Here is an 18142-nt window from a genome sequence, read left to right on the forward strand (position 1 = left end):
GCCGAAAGGTCGTCGGCTTGCCAAATACTTCAGTGAACTTTCTAAATATTGTGTAAAATATTCACCCTTTGAGTTAGTAGTAATTTGATAATTAAACATATATTCTCAAATATGCCTACTCTCAAATTTTTTTATCAACTGCTTGTCTACATGCATAATAATTCACATAATATGGAGCGGATCCGAATCAGAAACTCTTGACTTGGGAAGATGCATGCAGACATAAAATAAAATTTTGACTTGATATATCAAAGCCCTAAATATCATGACATAGAGCGACTGAAATTCTACGGTTTTATGATTGGGAACATATGATAAATATTTCACTATACAACCTTTACTCTTAAATACAATACTTTAATCCCCATCCTCGCAATCACGCATTTTAACGCATATACCGTTGCCCCGCAATCACGCATTTTAACGCATATACCTTTACCCCGCAATCACGCACTTTAACGCAAATTTCGTTTTTGACGTTTTCTGCTGTGATAACGCGTCAAGTTTTGATGGTATGATAACGAATGATTGGAAAATAAATTTTGTAATTCCATTCCAATATCTTTCGCAAATAAGAATATTTTTCCTCAATTAAATATGTTTGAGTCGTTCGATCTATTTGACGAAACTTGGGATGCGAGGCAAATAAAGAAGGTCTTTTCTTTTGACACTAAATAAGCTCACAAAGATCCACTGGTTTGGCGATGTGGAAGTCCCTCAATCTTGTGTGAGATGGGGCCGGGCCCTTGATCCAGAATTTATCAAATTCGACAAATGATTTTTTTTAAGTAAAGGTCTGATAAAAGTCTGTGCAGAAGTCGACAGAAGGAACGTATAAAATTACAAAAGAATATTTAAGTTAACACATACTCATAAAACTAATGAGAAAAGAGGTTTTGTTCATGTAATGTAACTTTGTAGCTTGTTCCAGTTTACATGTAATGTCATGTAATCTTATTTCTTGTTCGACTTAAAAATACAACCTGATTTTTTTCCGCGTTATTCAGCAATGGAAAAAAATACACATAAACAAAAAGAAAGAAACAGAATAAAGGAACGATAATATCATGTTGAAAAAGAGGTTGATTTAAAAATAAATTTTAAATTTAAATGATTTCATTATGAAGTCAACGTTTCCGATATACGTATGTACACATGTATACATAAAACAAGGTATTCGGAAAGATATACTGTATACTCGTCATAGGCGTCGGAAGCAAATCGAAAAGGGGGGGGGGGGCTACACCAACGAAAAAAGGTAAACCCCAATTTTCAATGCACATGTATATATTTGCAAAAAAGTGGGGAGGGGGGATGGGCTAAGCCCCCTCCCGATTCCGACGCCTATGTTTGTTTGATATTTAAAAAAAAAAAGGCAGAACAAACAATACGTCTGTGAGCCAATGCTTACCAATAATGTCCCGCTCTGATGAGAATATACACTAGTCTACTATGTTTACACACATTCAGTTACAGGCAGATGCACGGAAGAAATACGAAGTTACATGTAACATCAGATTCACATACAAAAATTAATCCCACTATATGGCATGTCTCAACAAAGATTGTGCTAAAATTTAAGGAATCTTCAAAGAGTAGTTGCACAGAAAAATGCGATAAAAATTCGTTACATGTATGTATGGTACGGATAGACGCACGGTTAAACAGGAAGTCGACATCGGATTTGTGACGAATTTGCTAAAATTTCAAGCATCTGTAATGAGTAGTTGCTGAAAAAACTGCGACCCAAAACTTTGTTACGGACAGACACGCAGACCTATGTCTACTGATTAGTTTTATCCCGCTTTCACGTGCTTAACCCTTTCACGTTCGTATCGGTCAATACTGACCGATAAGCCTTCTTTTTTGTGACATGTTGCTGAAAAAAATTAATAGTTTTGCTTAGAATTGACGGATTTCAAAAAATCAAGTACCATTTTAATCGTGAGACTTTGCAGAATTTAATTATATACAAAACAATTATGAAAATCAGACATTTTACACCTTAATTAACGGTTAATTCTGACATAACTGCGAGAAAAAACTCCGAATTATAATTTTTATTAATGTGCGTTTCCTACAACTTTCCTCGTTGTAGCAAAAAACAGAAGTAATGTTTCGACATAAAACTTATATGCTGACACTTTGAAGAAACTATTGATATAATTTTTTCACAGATATGTAATGAAAGAATTGAAAAATTCTTGGGTTTAATGCGGTATTCAAACTGGCATTGGCGAAAAACATAAACAATCGACTATAAACACGTATCTACAAAAAGTAAAATCGCAATAGGAAAATGTAAATTAAGTTTTGAAAAGTAGAAGAGTGTACCTTTCATTTCAGGGACGTAGCATCCGGGGGGGGGGGGGGGGGGGGGCAGGGGGGGCCAGGCCCCCCCCACTTTTTTCCGAAACATAATCTTTACTATAGTAAATGTTCATTGATAGGATGGTTGCCCCCCCCCCCCACTTTAGTATAGTGATAGCAAGGATTGTAAGGAAAAAAAATTGGAAGTGATTGTAGGTTGGCTTTGAAAAAGTTTGCCACTACCCCCCCCCCCCCCCCCCCCCCCCCCCCACGAATAGGATTTTCGAGTTTGGGCAACTTAAAATTTTCCGTTTTTTTTCCCCTTTTTTTCTTTGCTTGTCAACTTTTTAAGGTAAGTAAAAAAAATTTTTCTCAGGTTGGCCCCCCCCACTTTCAAAAACGATGCTACGTGCCTGCATTTGGTATATTTTATAAATTTGTCAGTTGAATAAATCCTATACAAAATCCACATTGAAAAGCCAATTACATTTTACAAATTTTCGTCATTTGGACTAGTTGCGAAGCAACATTTATTTAAAAAATGTTCCATGGTTACAATGAAAAATATACTATTTTTTGAAAACATGAATATTGAGGTAAAAGTGTGTCCAGAGGGGGGGGGGGGGGGGGGGGGGTTGCAACCCCCCCCCCCTTTGGATTTGCAAAAAAGAAAGAGAAATAAGAAAGTTCCATTTATTTTGTTGTGTTTTTACTACAGAAAATGTAAGGTGAAAGGCTAATGTTGTAATATAAAAAGAAATTCGGTTGTAAAAACAAAATAAAACCCCATCCCTTTACAAAATAGGATTGTCAGGTTCGCAGTTTTATTTTCCTTTCTTTTTCAAAAACTTTCTGGTAATGTACTTTTTCCCAGATTGATCAACATCCCACTTTCAAAAACCATACTCCACCCTGTATCGATATTCTATTGAGTTATTTAACTATATGTATGTGTACAACGTACTTTTTAACTGTTTTCGCCTTCACCCCCCCCCCCCTTTTGAAAAAAAACCTCAACCCCCCCCTTTGAAAAATTTCTGGATCCGCGCCTGAGGTTCTTTGTGTTAAAGGTTAGTTTTGCCTATTTTAACTTTCAGCAAAAACTATAAAGAATTAAATTCTAGATTTCAATAATTTTCATTACAAATATTTTGCTATTTGTGCTCTTTTTGTGACCAGTGTGCAGAAGGTTGCCATGGCAACCCAAATATTTTTTTCAATTTTTTAATGTTGACATCCAGACAAATCTTTTCATATATAATACATGTATCTTTAGGTGTGTATTTTTCATATAAGAAGCATTTTTGGAAAATCTTATTTTAGCCTTTAAATTTAGCCAAAAATACCTGAATGTGAAAGGGTTAAGAAAACATGTATATTCTGTAGGTTCATGTACTATGTCAACACTGCATACACTACAAAAATAATAGGTTTTGAAAAACTTAATAGGCGAAGTAAACTTTCAGGAAGAGGACGACGATGTGGTCTGATGTGATTCTTCCACCAGCTGAATTTTTATGTTGTACACAGAAAATACAATTGACTTTCATCTTGTGGATGGACAGTTAACTCTAACTGCAGAACTGTAGCTCTCCGAAAAATATATATTGACACTCCGGTCTGTCAATATATATTTTTTGGAGAGCTACAGTTCTGCAGCTAAGTTAACTCATGACTCTATCCAAAGGGTAGTGCAGAGGTGGTAAATACCATGTAGATACATGTACATACTTGAGGAGCAATGCATTTAGGCGCTTAAAACTCCATTCTTTGGGGAGGGGGGGGGGGGTACAAGTCTTTGACCAACAGAGATATGATCAGATATCTAAATTATTCCCTGCATTTCATCCCCGGAATTATAACTGTTATATTCAGAATTTCTGGTATTTTTTTCTTCGATCAACAGCTTGTTAAATATAGGAGGACTAATTGGAATTATGTTTGCATTTCATCACAGGAATGTTCAGCATTTCCAACATTTTTTTGCGTTTTTTTTTTTTGGGGGGGGGGGGTGATATGCATTTTATGTCTACTGAGTTTATGAATAAACGTTCAATCAAAAAAGAAAATCAACAACACTTAAACTATATTATGTCAGTGATATCCAAGACACATAATACTGATCTCAAAAATAACATGCATGGTTTTCTTTAAAACCAAAGCTTTCGGTGTCAATGATATATTGTTCAAAGATAACGACTTCAATTTTTTTCAATTAAGAAAGTCTTCGGTCCCAGTTTTATTACCTGAAATTTACCCTTATATAAATTTCGAAAAATAAAACTATAAATTGTCAGTAAACTATGTAATGTCGGAAATAAAAAGTGGAATATGTAAATTTTTTTTTACTGAAGAAGAATGCAGTCAAATTATTGAGATTATATCTTTATTGTTCTGTCTGATTTATATGAAGAAAAAAAATTCGGCCAGAATTATATATCTTTTTCAAACACAATGAATTAATTTTCTGACGTTTTATGGAATGCCATATACGACAGCCAACTGCTTACTGCCAACTGCTGACTGCTCACTGCAAACTGTCAGCTGCTTACTGCCAACTGCCACACATATTTGAATATATTTTATTTCTATATTGATATTTATGTAAATTTAAAAAAAAGGCGTGGATCTATAAGACATTTTTTCAAAGAGGGTCACTCTGGTAAAAAACAAATTCAACCCAGCAATGTCTTGATAAGAAAAAAAATACGTCAAGTCCTCCCCTAAACGTGAAAATTTATTTCGGCCGGGGAGAGGGGTTCTCATGCGTCATACCTTCACGTGTATGACTTTTTCCATATCAACTTAACACGAATCCTCATTTTCGGTTGGGGAGGGGGGGGGGGTGGTTCTAAGGTCCCTTTTAGCTGATTTATTTTATACATTAAATAATTTTTATAGTTGGTTTAGTTTGTGCATTAAATAACTTTACAAATTTCAGAGGGGTATTCCGGACCCCTCTCTCTAGATCTATGCATGTAAAACATATTCTATTTGTACAAAGAGATATAAATGTTTGATTGGCGTTTTCTAAGTGGAGGGTCCAAGGTCAGTTATACCGGTAGTTCGTTTACTTTATTTAACGTATGACTGTACAAATTTTAACACCACCTCCCCCCGATCTATGCATGAGATAGACATCTTTAATTTGAGGAAAATTATATTTTATAGAATATAATGGAAAACGGAAATTTATTTTCAAAACATCTTTCTCTGCAAAACGACAAATCTTTTATATTATTATTCTCTCTTCAAAGGTTTTGTTGTCTCTAGTGAGGGGGGGGGGGGGCTTCTTTAAAGATTAAAAGCAGAAACTAGTCATTTTATTACCTATTTCAAATAGGAAAACAAATTAAAAAAAAAAACAATTTACTTTATCAACAGCATATATTAAATATTACATAAGATAAAACATATTGGTCATTTTATTCAATTCAATTTTACCAGGGTGACCCCCTTGGAAAAAATGTCCTGGATCCGTGCCCTTTTTTTCCTTTTTTTTTTGGTGAAAATTCATATAAATATCTAAACAAATATAAAATGTATTCAATATGTGTGGCAGTTGGCAGTAAGCAGCTGACAGTTGGCAGTAAGCAGTCAGCAGTTGGCAGTAAGCAGTTGGCTGTCGTATATGGCATTCCATAGACGTTAACTTGTATTTCTATGTAGTAATGATCATGGGATAACCGAGCAAACACAAAAGTATATACTGGAGTATTGAAAAATCTGTACTGTATATCCACTACGCAACAACTCGTGATAGATCCTTAGTAATTAATTCCAAATGCACCCCCCCTTTTTATATTTTGTCGGGCATGACATTCCCTATATTCCGAATTCAAAACCGTCTGATCAGATCATGGCATCCGTTTCGAGCAGACTGAATATACAATTACGTGATATTTTAGTTGTAAAACAATGTTTGAAAAGATATTTTTCAACGTGTAATATTTCTAGAAACAATACATTTAATACACAACCAGTGAGGGAACGTAGGTCATGGCAGGTAAGCTTTCATCGAAAAAATGATCGGTTTTAAATTGGCAGGGTACGACCTTCACAGCCGGTACTTCAACAGGATACAATCTCAGCGTAGTCAAATGTTATATTAAACTTAAAATTTGACACAAATTACTTCAAAATTTGACACATATTACTTCAAATATACAATTTATATTGAATTGTTGATAAATATATGCGTCTCCAACATCAGCATATAGGTGTTTTAAAGTAACACCCGAATTTTCTCTATTATTATACAACCCTCAACAGCTGATATTGCATAAGAAAAACGAATTAACGTTTTGTTCAGTGATGTATTCTAGACCATGAAAACCCTGTTAATGGCTTTGCTTTTGTCACAGATTGATCAAAATATGATCTCCCAGGCATTATAAGCAGCATTCTTTCCCTCAGTCTTCTATAGGAATAAGAAACTAGGGCTAATTGTAACGGGGACCGTTACAGATGTTCCCCAAACGCTCCCCAACTCCCTTTTGGTGCCATATTTCCTTAAACTCTATTAAATAAGACATACTTTGTGCAATTTAGACTTAAACAATGTTTTCCCAGAAGACTATGAAATATATTTAAATTTTAGCATTACATGCGAGCTCATGTGAATGCATGTGGGTAATGATCATATCATCTTTTCTACACTATGTATATATATTCAAATAGACTTAATATCAAAGCATTAAATCCAGAAGTATTAAAAAATACACTCATTCAAGCATATTTTTAAATTACTCATTTCACGTTACAAGCATGTGCATGATGACCATACCTTCTTGTAGGGGTCCATTATGTCTATCAATATTCTAAATACCATCCTATTTCGTTGAAAACCAAGGGAGTTATAACCATTTAAAGTTTAAGCCAATCAGATTTCAGCGCACGTGCATGCGTGTGATTTAATGACAATTGTTATATATCATATTGTAGGACATCCTATTGTATGCTTATGTTTTAAATTTCGTAGCATTTCGTCAAAGAACGGAAAAGATATTGAGATTTTTGTTTCAGCCAATCAGAGTGAAGAACACGTGCACGCACGTGCATGACGACCATACCATCTTGTTGGAGTCTATTATGACTGTCTATGTTCTAAATCCCATCCTGTTTGGTTGAAAAACAAGGGAGTAATAGCCATTTAAAGTTTAAGCCAATCAGATTGCAGCGCACGTGCATGCGCATGTTTTCACGACAACTGTTATATATCATATTGTAGGACATCCTAATGCATGACTATGTGTAAAATTTCAAAGCATTTCGTCAAAAATTAAAAAAGATATTGCGATTTTTGTTTCAGCCAATCACAGCAAAGCACAAGTGCACGCATGTGCATGCATGTGCATGACGACTTCACCGCCTTGTAGGAGTCCATTATGTCTGTCTATGTTCTAAATCCCATACTGTTTGGTTGAAAAACAAAGGAGTTATAGCCATTTAAAGTTTAAGCCAATCAGATTGCAGTGCACGTGCATGCGCGTGTTTACATGACAATTGTTATATATCATATTGTAGTACATCCTAAAGTATGCCTATGTTTTAAATTTCATAGCATTTCGTCAAAAAACAGAAAAGATATTGAGCTTTTTGTTTCAGCCAATCAGAGCGAAGCGCACGTGCATGCGCGTGAGTTCGTGCTAATTTGACAGTGTCACATTATCTACAGTATTAATATATCTTTATATAATGAGTTTCAAATCATTTCATCAAAAAATATAAATGTAATAGCTATATTAAGTATATCAGTCAATTCACTCATTTCACGCGCACGCACGTGCATGCGTATGCGCGCAAAATAACCTTCGTGTTGCACACCTACACTACACACCTATTAACCCTAAAAAGGTTTTAGCTCAATTGGGTGAACAGTTTCTGAGAACACTCGCGGACAAAAAAGTACCGGAGAACAAAGAAGAAAAAAAAGAATAATAATAATAATAACTAGTGCTAATTGTAACGGGGACCGTTACAGATGTTCCCCAAACGCTCCCCAACTCCCTTTTATAGTCATATTCCCTGTAAGCGTAATTAAATAAGACAAACTCTATGCATTTGAGACTTTAACAACGTTTACCCGAAAGTGTACTATGTTCATTCAAATTTTATCATTGCACACTTGCGCATGTGAATGCATGTGCGTAATTACCATATCATATTGTCTACACAATCTATATTTTAATATGCTAAATATTAAAGTATTTAATCCAAAAGTATAAAAAAAAAACCGCTCATTCAAGTGTATTTTTAATTTTACCCATTTCACGTGCACGCAAGTGCATACATGAGCATGGTGACCATACCTTCTTGTATAAGTCCATTACATCTATCTATGTTCTAAATCTCACCCCGTTTGGTTCAAAACCAACGGAGTCATAGCTGTTTAAAGTTTCAGCCAATCAGATTGCACCGCACGTACACGCACATGCATGCATGTGCATGTGATCATGCCTTCTTGTAGAAGTCAATTATATATCTCTATGTTCCAAATCCAATCCTGTTTGGTTGAAAACCAAGGGAGTTAAAGCTGTTTAAAGTTTCAGCCAGATTGCAGTGCACGTACACGCACGTGTATGCATGTGCATGGTGACCATACCTTCTTGTAGAAGTCCATTATATATATCTATGTTCCAAATCCCATCCTGTTTGGTTGAAAACCAAAGGAGTTATAGCTATTTAAAGCTTCAGCCAATCAGATTGCAGTGCACGTGCATACACGTGTTTTCATGATAATTGCTATATATCATGTTGTAAGATATCGTAATACATGACTATGTTCAAAATTTCAAAGGATTTCGTCAAAAAACAAGAAAGATATTGAGACTTTAGTTTCAGCCAATCAGAGCAAAGCGCACGTGCATGCGCGTGAGATCTTGCTATTTTGACCATGTCATCTTGTCTATGCTACTAATATATCATTACAATATGAGTTTCAACGCATTTCATAAAAGATTGAGAAAGTAAGTCTATATCAATAATATTGATCATTTCTCGTGTTGCACGTGGGCGCTCTTGCAAGCACGTGCGCGCAAAATGACCTTGACTAGGCAAATCTACATAACATGTCTTCTAACCTTAAAAAGGTTTTACCTACATCGGATGAACAGTTTACAAGATCATTCCCGGACAAAAAAGTACCCAGGAAGAAGAAGAAAAATAATAATAATAAGAAACAGAGTAAAAACAATATGTTCCCCAACTTCGTTTGGGGAACATAATAATAATAATAAGAAACCGAGTAAAAACAATATGTTCCCAAACTCCGTTTGGGGAACATAATAAAGGATGCATTGACAGTAGTATAATAATAAAATAATATCCTGTTTACATGGAAAGGTTATACTGAATTATGCATAAGTTAATGTGAATTATGCATAAGTTAATGTGATAAAATTTGACCAGTGTTCACAATGACAAAAAAAATTTTATGTCAATGAGTTTAATTCAAATTTTAGTAGGCATAAATTAAATTTCGCTGATTTGTCATCTAAAAAGGTTTTGTGGACATGAATTTTTGTTGTTTCAAAATTAAACCAATGATATAAAAATTTGTTCTGGGATTTATTTTCGTTGATAATTGTTAACAAGGAAATGAACAAAATTTAATCCCCCATGAATATTTCTGCTTTAACAGTACATGTACTTATTACCTTCATATGAATGCTGAAAAAATTTTTATGCATGTGTAACAGCAGAATTTTAATTTCCAGTAACTTTGATTTGCATTAAATTCTGAGTGTGAATAGGGCATAAGATATTTCGAATGTGATTGATTGATAATACAGTAAAACTTGTTTACTTCACGACTCTAGAGTGAATGTGAAAAAATAGTTCAAAGTTTATTGTGTTCCTTTATCAAGTTCCTGAACATGTTGAAAATGATGTAGATCTTCACAAGCTCATATTGATCAGAAGTGTTTTATCTTATTTGAATTTTCTATAGGTTTCTCATTGCAAGCTTCGAATTGTGCAGCAAAGAGCACTATCTTCACATATTCCTCATACAGATTCCAAAAATGACATAAATCCATTCCAGCTGGCCAAACCAGAGATTGATCATATATGCAGCAGCATAAATAAGGTGATGATCCAGGAACATTTAGTTGTAAATCTGCATGTGAACATTATTTTTATACTTTTATACAGCTCTAATAATTAGTGTAAAATATTAGCAAGTTATGTTTTACTTGTACATAAATAACAATGAAAAAAATAAACAAAAGTTTCATGCCAATACTGATTATATGAAATATTAGATTACATTATTAAAACTTATTTTTATCCTTCATTAGTGATATTCATATTCTTACAAATAGGATCATCAAAATAATCTTCCCTTTCAATTGCAGACATTTAGAACACATTTGTCTGAGTTGAGAGAAATGGCGCAATACTATTTTGATGGACAAGGGAAAACTTTCCGTCCTCTGATTGTGCTCCTAATGGCTAAAGCCCTCAATGCTCATGAAAACACTTTAGATGTGTAAGTTATTGTATCTAAATATACCAAGCCTTAGGGTGCTGAAAGAACCAGTAAAAAGCAACAGAATACAATCTGCTTATTTGTATATACTGTACTCATTTAAACATGTTTATTACTGGTAATTAAGAGGTACATCAACATGATATTTCATATTATACTACTGAAGTTATGAAGAACCTTGTGTACCGTTACATGTAGTAACTTTATTGTAAGGTGCTGAGTAGATGTACATCAGGATGTATTATTTGTAGAATTTCACAGTCCCAAAAGCAGGTTGCCATGATAACAGAAATGATTCACACTGCCAGTCTAGTCCATGACGATGTGATAGACAACTCCTCTACAAGACGCGGGAAGCCCACAGTAGACAACAGATGGGGGCAAAGAAAGGTGGGCATAAGAAACAGAAATTCTTATTCTACACAGAAATCAGATAAAATATGTAGACTTTGGCTACAAGTATTCAGATGAGGTGTAATTCTCAAACAAAGGTAAACAGAAATAAGTTTTTGTTTTAGGATAAAAAAAAACACACCATAAAGGTATGACAATCATAATCTTGCTCTGATGTTTTATAATAATGCCCCCCTTTGAAGAAGGGAGGGCATATTGCTTTGCTGCTGTCTGTTGGTCGGTCGCTCTGTCTGTCGGTCCATTTAGTTTCCATTCATTTTCTTCACAACTGTTGCACATACTGAAATGAAATTTGGTATACAAATATATCAGATGAATATCTTGGTCAAGTTATGTTTTGGGTACGGTCGCACCATTTTTAGCTCACCTCAACGAAGTTGGGGGAGCTTATGTAATACCCTCGGCGTCGGTGTCAGCGTCCCGGGTTAAGGTTAAGTTTTTTGGAGCAGTTTTCGTTTTAAGTACTTCTATGTCCTATATTGATTAGACATGCATGGAAGTTGTTCCTAGTGTGTTTCATTGTACTAGTCACAGTTTCAGATGCTGAAATTTCAGCAAAGGAATGACCAGGTTAATGTTTTTGGAGCAGGTTAACATTTTTGGTGCAGTTTTTGGTGTAGGTCTCATTCCCGAGTAACTATAAGCCCTATGTTGACCAAACTTGTATGGATGGTACATCTAAGGATGCATACTACCAGACTTGCTTCGGATGCTGAATCTGACATGCATTTTCCGGTTGAGTGAACAGGTTAAAGTTTTTAGTGCAGGTTTCATTTCAAAGATACTATAAGCTCTATAATGACCAAACTTGCATGGATGGTACATCTTAGGATGCATACTACCAGACTTGCTTCGGATGCTAAATCTGACCTACATTTTCCGGTTGAGTGAACAGGTTAAAGTTTTTGGGTGCAGGTTTCATTTCCAAGTTACTATGAGCCCTATAATGACCAAACTTGCATGGATGGTACATCTTAGGATGCATACTACCAGACTTGCTATGGATGCTGAATCTGACCTATATTTTCTGGATGAGTGAATAGGTTAAAGTTTTTGGTGCAGGATTCATTTCCAAGTTACTATGAGCCCTATAATGACTAAACTTGCATGGATGGTACATCTTAGGATGCATACTACCAGACTTGCTTCGGATGCTGAATCTGACCTACATTTTTTGGACGAGTGAACAGGTTAAAGTTTTTGGTGCAGGATTCATTTCCAAGTAACTATGGGCCCTATGTTGACCAAACTTGCATGGATAATACATCTAAGGATGCACACTACCAAGCCAGTGATTGGGAAGGGCTTGCGCCATGCGCCATAGTTGCATTGAAATGAAAAATGGCGCATTAAATCAATCAATCATGGCGCCAAGGTGCGCATTCAACTTTTAGCGATGTTATTTGGAAATATTTTGCGTACGACTTTCTTTCGTTTTAAATGCAGTCAATTTAAAACAACAAATCTCATTGGTTGAAACCTGTCAAAAAGTACTTCCGGTTAAACGAAGCGATACTTCATTCATTTGTATGGTAGGGCTGTTCCCTTTCCAAAACTGTCGTAATTTTAACACAAAATACGGGTCAGTTATATTCTAAGCAAGTTCCTTTAAATTTGCTGCATTTCATGCGTTAAAATTTGGATTCGGTTAATTAAAAACGACTTTTCTAGCATATTTCATATTTGTTTGTCACTTTGTTATTTCTTGAAATGGTCCTTCAGATTATATTGATGACCCATTCATTTTCGAAATGGCCCATCAAAAATGTTGACAGTTGCGCCATAGTCCCATTGACCATTTTGGCCTTCCCAATCACTACCAAGCTTGCTTCAGATGCTGAATCTGACCTAAATTTTCCGATTGAGTGAACAATCAAAGTTTTTGGTACAGGTTTCATTTTCAAGTTGCTATGAGTTCTTTAATGACCAAACTTGCATGGATGATGCATCTTAGGATGCATTCTACCAGGCTGGCTTCGGATGCTGAATCTGACCTACATTTTCTGGATGAGTGAAAAGGTTAGCTTTTTATGCAGGTTTCATTTCCAAGTAACTATGAGCCCTATATTGAGCAAACTTGCATGAATGATACTATGGGTGGGACGATACACAGATCTTGCGATACGATACGTATCTCGATATATTAGCACGATACGATACGTATCTCAATATTATGATAAATTATAAAACTATTATAAAAAAAGTATTTTATTTATGATTCATTTTCTGTCTTGACATTAAATCAACTGTTACATGATAAATTATAAAACTACGCAAAAGAATTAGTATTTTATTTCATTTTTTTTTTGTCTTGACATTAAATCAACAAGTTATTCTTAGACTATATAAAATCATGTGTGCTTTGAAATTAATACTTGAAGTTCATCAATTTCATTGACTAAAACTTTACAAAAACAATAATACATGTGCATATTATTGTTACCAAATTTCTATAAATAAGTTGTTTACAAACAGTAGTTCATCAAAGAACACTGACTAAAATTTCCTATAAAAAAACAGCACATTTACATTATAATCAATTCCTGAAAGTCTGTAGCCTAGTTGAGATTACAAAAAAGCACGAGATGGACTAACAATTAATAATATCAAATGTTCTGGAAACGATACTTTCTGTGTGTAGCACGCTTTACATACTGAACTTTTCTTGTCCAATCTTCCGAGGCTGCTTAAAAGGGAAAACGTTTTACCCCTAATCAACGACTTATTAGTTCTACATTATGTTTTCAATATCACCATCGTCTCTACGCTTCGTACAAGCCACCATTTTCCAAGGACAAGTTTATATATACTTTCATTTTCAATTTTTGGATAGGTCGTTCTTGTATCGTTTCGTACCGATATTTGAATGCTTGTATCGTAAACCATATCTTAGAGGAAAATATCGATATGTATCGGTGTATCGGTATATCGTCCCACCCCTAAATGATACATCTTAGGATGCACACTAATGGACTTGCTTTGGATGCTGAATTCGACTTACATTTTCCAGATAATGAACCAGGTAAAAGTTCTGGGTGCAGGTCTATTACCAAGAAACTGTAAGGCTTATATAAACCAAACTTGTACAAATGATGCATCAAGGGATGAAAACTCTCAAACTTGCTTCAGATGCTGGATTTTAATTATGTTTTCATGATAAATAACTAGTTTGAAGTTTTATATAGGTCTATTCGTAAGAATCAGATCAAAAGTGCATAAATTTTGTATTTTTGGATGTACACCTTTTGTTAGTTAATTGTGTGACTTTGCCGTACTTAAAAACAACATTCGTTGAGGTGAGCCAGGGGCGTAGCTAGACAAAAATGATCTGCACGCCAAAAAAGGCAGGGGGTCTGGGGCCGCCTTTCAAGAGGCCCCCAGTGGGTCCAGGGCGAAGCCCTGGTGGGGGCCCAGGGGGCGAAGCCCCCGGAAGCTCCTGGGTTTTCACGTTTAGACTGCACAAAATTTACGCAATTTTTAAATATATAACATATGCTACGGAATGAAGTCAACTTCGCGATATTTTGATTTATGACACCAAAAAATAATAGATCTATTAATATTTAAAAAATATTAATGTTTTTTTTTTTTAATAAAATCAAGTGCATTGTCTGAATTTTTGTGATTACTTTAAAAAGGTATTTTTAGTTCCATTTTTTGTCTAATTTTTAAATAATGAAATTAAAACAAAACAATTTCAATCCAGCAAATTTAATTTCCCCAAAACGTGCGGCGTCATGTTTCGTGTATTAACTATAGGTATTACATATATAACATTAGGCCTGCAGGCATAGTAAGTTTACACGGAATCTTTTAGGAATTTAATTTTTTATATGACGATATAATCAATTTTTTAATAATAAATTTTATAAAAATGAACAGTAATTTTTTTTTGGACTAAAAGATGTGCACGCCATGGCGTGCTGGCGTATAGGCAGCTACGCCCCTGTGAGCTCTGTAATCTCTGATTACCTATGTTTGACAGAGTTATGCCCCTTGGACTTCGAAAAATTCCAATTATTTGCAGTTTCCGTTCATTTTCTTCACAACAATTGCACATACTGAAGTGAAATTTGGTATACAGATATATCAGATGAATATCTAGGTCATGTTTTGTTTTGGGTTCGGTCGCAACATTTTTGACAGAGTTATGCCCTTTTGGACTTTTAAAAATTCCAATTATTTGCAGTCTCCGTTCATTTTCTTCACAGAGGTTGCACATACTGAGATGAAGTTTAGTATACAGATATATCAGATGAATATCTAGGTCAAGATCTGTTTTGGGTACGATCACGCCATTTTTGACAGAGTTATGCCCTTTTTGACTTTCAAAAATTCCAATTTGGGGGGAGGGAGGCATAAGTGTTTTACAAACATCTCTTGTTTGATATTGAATTCTCTATTATTACCTTTTCTTTGCAGGCCATCTTGGTAGGGGATTATATTCTCTCTGTGTCCTCCATGCTTCTGGCCCAGCTACGGAATGAGGAGGTGGTCAAAATACTGTCTCAGGTCATCGAGGATTTAGTCAGAGGTTAGATTGAAAGGAGTAGTCAGGCTGCTATAACATTTTTTAGCTTCTTAAGCATAAACATTGACTTAGTTATCTTAAGTATAAGTTTTACTCTATTTGTCTCTTGATTAAGCTGGGTAACTGACTAATCTGTTACTATTGATTGTAAATCTTCATCCTTCTTTTATGAATATTTTTATTGTCTTTGTTCAACACTAGACCATTCAACCCAATTGAAAAACCTCTGTCACATTCCATTACATAATGAAAAAAAAAACATTTATATGTAAGCAATTTGTCACTATCTGTTGTTGCACCCTCATGTACTAAGCCTTATGCTCAGTACACTGTCTTGTTAAAATCTGATTAAAAGATGCATTTACCCATTTTCACAAGAAAAGAGGTGCAAAGCAGTCTTATCAATCCAAAAATTTTGGGTTGAGTTTTAATTATGATAAAAGTCTTATTAGTTAGTAGTTAGTAAGTTACTGCTTTTTTTGTCTTAAATTTTGGCGTATAATTTTACCTCAATATTTTCACAGGGGAATTTATGCAGCTAGGATCAAAGGAAAAACCAAACGATAGATTCAACCATTACCTGAAGAAAACCTACAAGAAAACTGCAAGTCTTATGGCAAACAGTTGTAAAGCAGTGAGTATTGGTGTGTAGATAACTTGCAACAGGAGAAAAATATAAACAGAGCTTTCTATTGCTCAGAGAGTGATCCTTGTCTATATCTTTCATTGCATCACAATGAGGTAGTATTAATAAGTACCATAAGCATTATAACATTACAGCTACATGGAAAAATATTCACTTTGCACAAAGTGGAGAATAGGGTTCATTTCCACAATGGGAATGAAGACATTAGAAGGAGACAAGAATGTTAAAGATAATAGATTTGAAAAACTTGTACATGTACATGTATAGTAAAAACCACTTTCTTTTTCAGGTTGCTGTTTTAAATAACTGTAGTGAGGAGATAACTCAGGTAGCTTTTGAATATGGACGAAATATAGGAATGGCATTTCAGGTAACTACATGTACATGTTACTTATGAATCTTATGAAACTCATGATGCTCAGGTTACTGTAAGGGCCCATAAGCCTTTGTTTTTTAAAAAGTGAAAAACTGGCAATATGAAGTGTCTTAATCTTCTAAGACTCTGAAAAATATTAAATGTCGTGTCATATATCAACAACAGAGTGACAGAGTCTATTATTTGTAGCTGATAGACGACCTGCTAGATTTTACATCCCAAGAGAGCATTATGGGTAAACCCACAGCTGCCGATCTAAAGCTAGGGCTAGCTACTGCTCCTGTCCTATACGCAGCTCAGGTAAGATCCCATCAAGAAAATATTGTAGTTGAATATATTCATTTTTACTACAGAAATAAATGCTACAGTTTTACAACCTGTTATTCAACAAATAAACTTTAAAAAGTAATACATGTAATTTATTTGATGTGAAAAATTAGATATGAAAGTAGGAAACTTCTGAGATACTGTATTTTCATTTCAGTATAAAAATGTTAACTTTATACTCGGTGTACATGAGATTTCCTTTTTTACAGGAACACCAAGAACTAAATGCATTGATAATGAGACGTTTTTGTCATGAAGGGGATGTAGAATTAGCCAGATCCCTAGTTGCCAAGGTAAGTTTAAATCCCCTTTAAAAAATCCAAACTTTAAAAGATTGTAATAAAAATGTTTTGGGATATATATTTAAGATATTTGAAAACATGTCTTTATATTAAAAAATAATGCTCTAGTTGAGAATTATATTGACACATCAAACATCTATCCTTACAGCTATCTCCCCTTACAGCTACTATATCTATTTTTTCAGAGTGATGGTGTCTACCAAACTAGAATGTTAGCTGAAGCTCACAGTGCTGCTGCCATAAAATTACTATATGAACTTAGACATTCTAATGCTAGGGATGCACTAGAAAATGTGGCCTCCCTGGTACTAAGCAGGACAAAATAACACAGAGGAACTTAGGGGACCTTATTCAATTGTGATTATTGTTACATGTATAATAATATTGTTAGTCTTTTGTATGACCCGTTTTAACAAATTGCTTGCAATGTCCTAGCATATATATTTTTCCCTTTTTTTTAGAATATTAAATTATGTTAAAGAGCAAGATTTTTTCTCATTTTTCTGGATAAACAAGTGATTTAATACCGTTTTTTTTTAATTATTTTTGAATGATGGAGAAAGTATGATTTGACATAGTTTTTGCAGATTTTTGAGAATTTATAATTTATTCACAAAAATCATGATCCTTGTTCAAGAACTTTCACAAGTTATAAAAAAAATTATATTAAAAAAAAATTAATAACATATATACTATATATTTAAGGAATCACTTGCGTATTATACTAACTAGACAGGGATTCCTT

The 18142-nt window shown here is 34.4% G+C and overlaps 1 protein-coding gene across 1 annotated transcript; it reads left to right on the forward strand.

Moving 5' to 3' along the window:
- Positions 1 to 6167: 6167 nt before the first annotated feature.
- Positions 6168 to 17901, forward strand: LOC134228732 (all trans-polyprenyl-diphosphate synthase PDSS1-like). The gene is made up of 10 exons (XM_062710428.1): positions 6168 to 6316; positions 10262 to 10399; positions 10668 to 10801; positions 11053 to 11191; positions 15638 to 15749; positions 16271 to 16380; positions 16682 to 16762; positions 16958 to 17068; positions 17305 to 17388; positions 17583 to 17901. Exons 1-10 carry the CDS (start codon positions 6170 to 6172, stop codon positions 17721 to 17723), a joined length of 1197 nt encoding a protein of 398 aa, XP_062566412.1. The 5' UTR covers positions 6168 to 6169; the 3' UTR covers positions 17724 to 17901.
- Positions 17902 to 18142: the final 241 nt, after the last annotated feature.

Source organism: Saccostrea cucullata, unplaced genomic scaffold (genome assembly GCF_032062105.1).
Source record: "Saccostrea cucullata isolate Sc308-1 unplaced genomic scaffold, CSIRO_AGI_Scuc_v1 ctg146, whole genome shotgun sequence".
Lineage (NCBI taxonomy): Eukaryota > Metazoa > Mollusca > Bivalvia > Ostreida > Ostreidae > Saccostrea > Saccostrea cuccullata.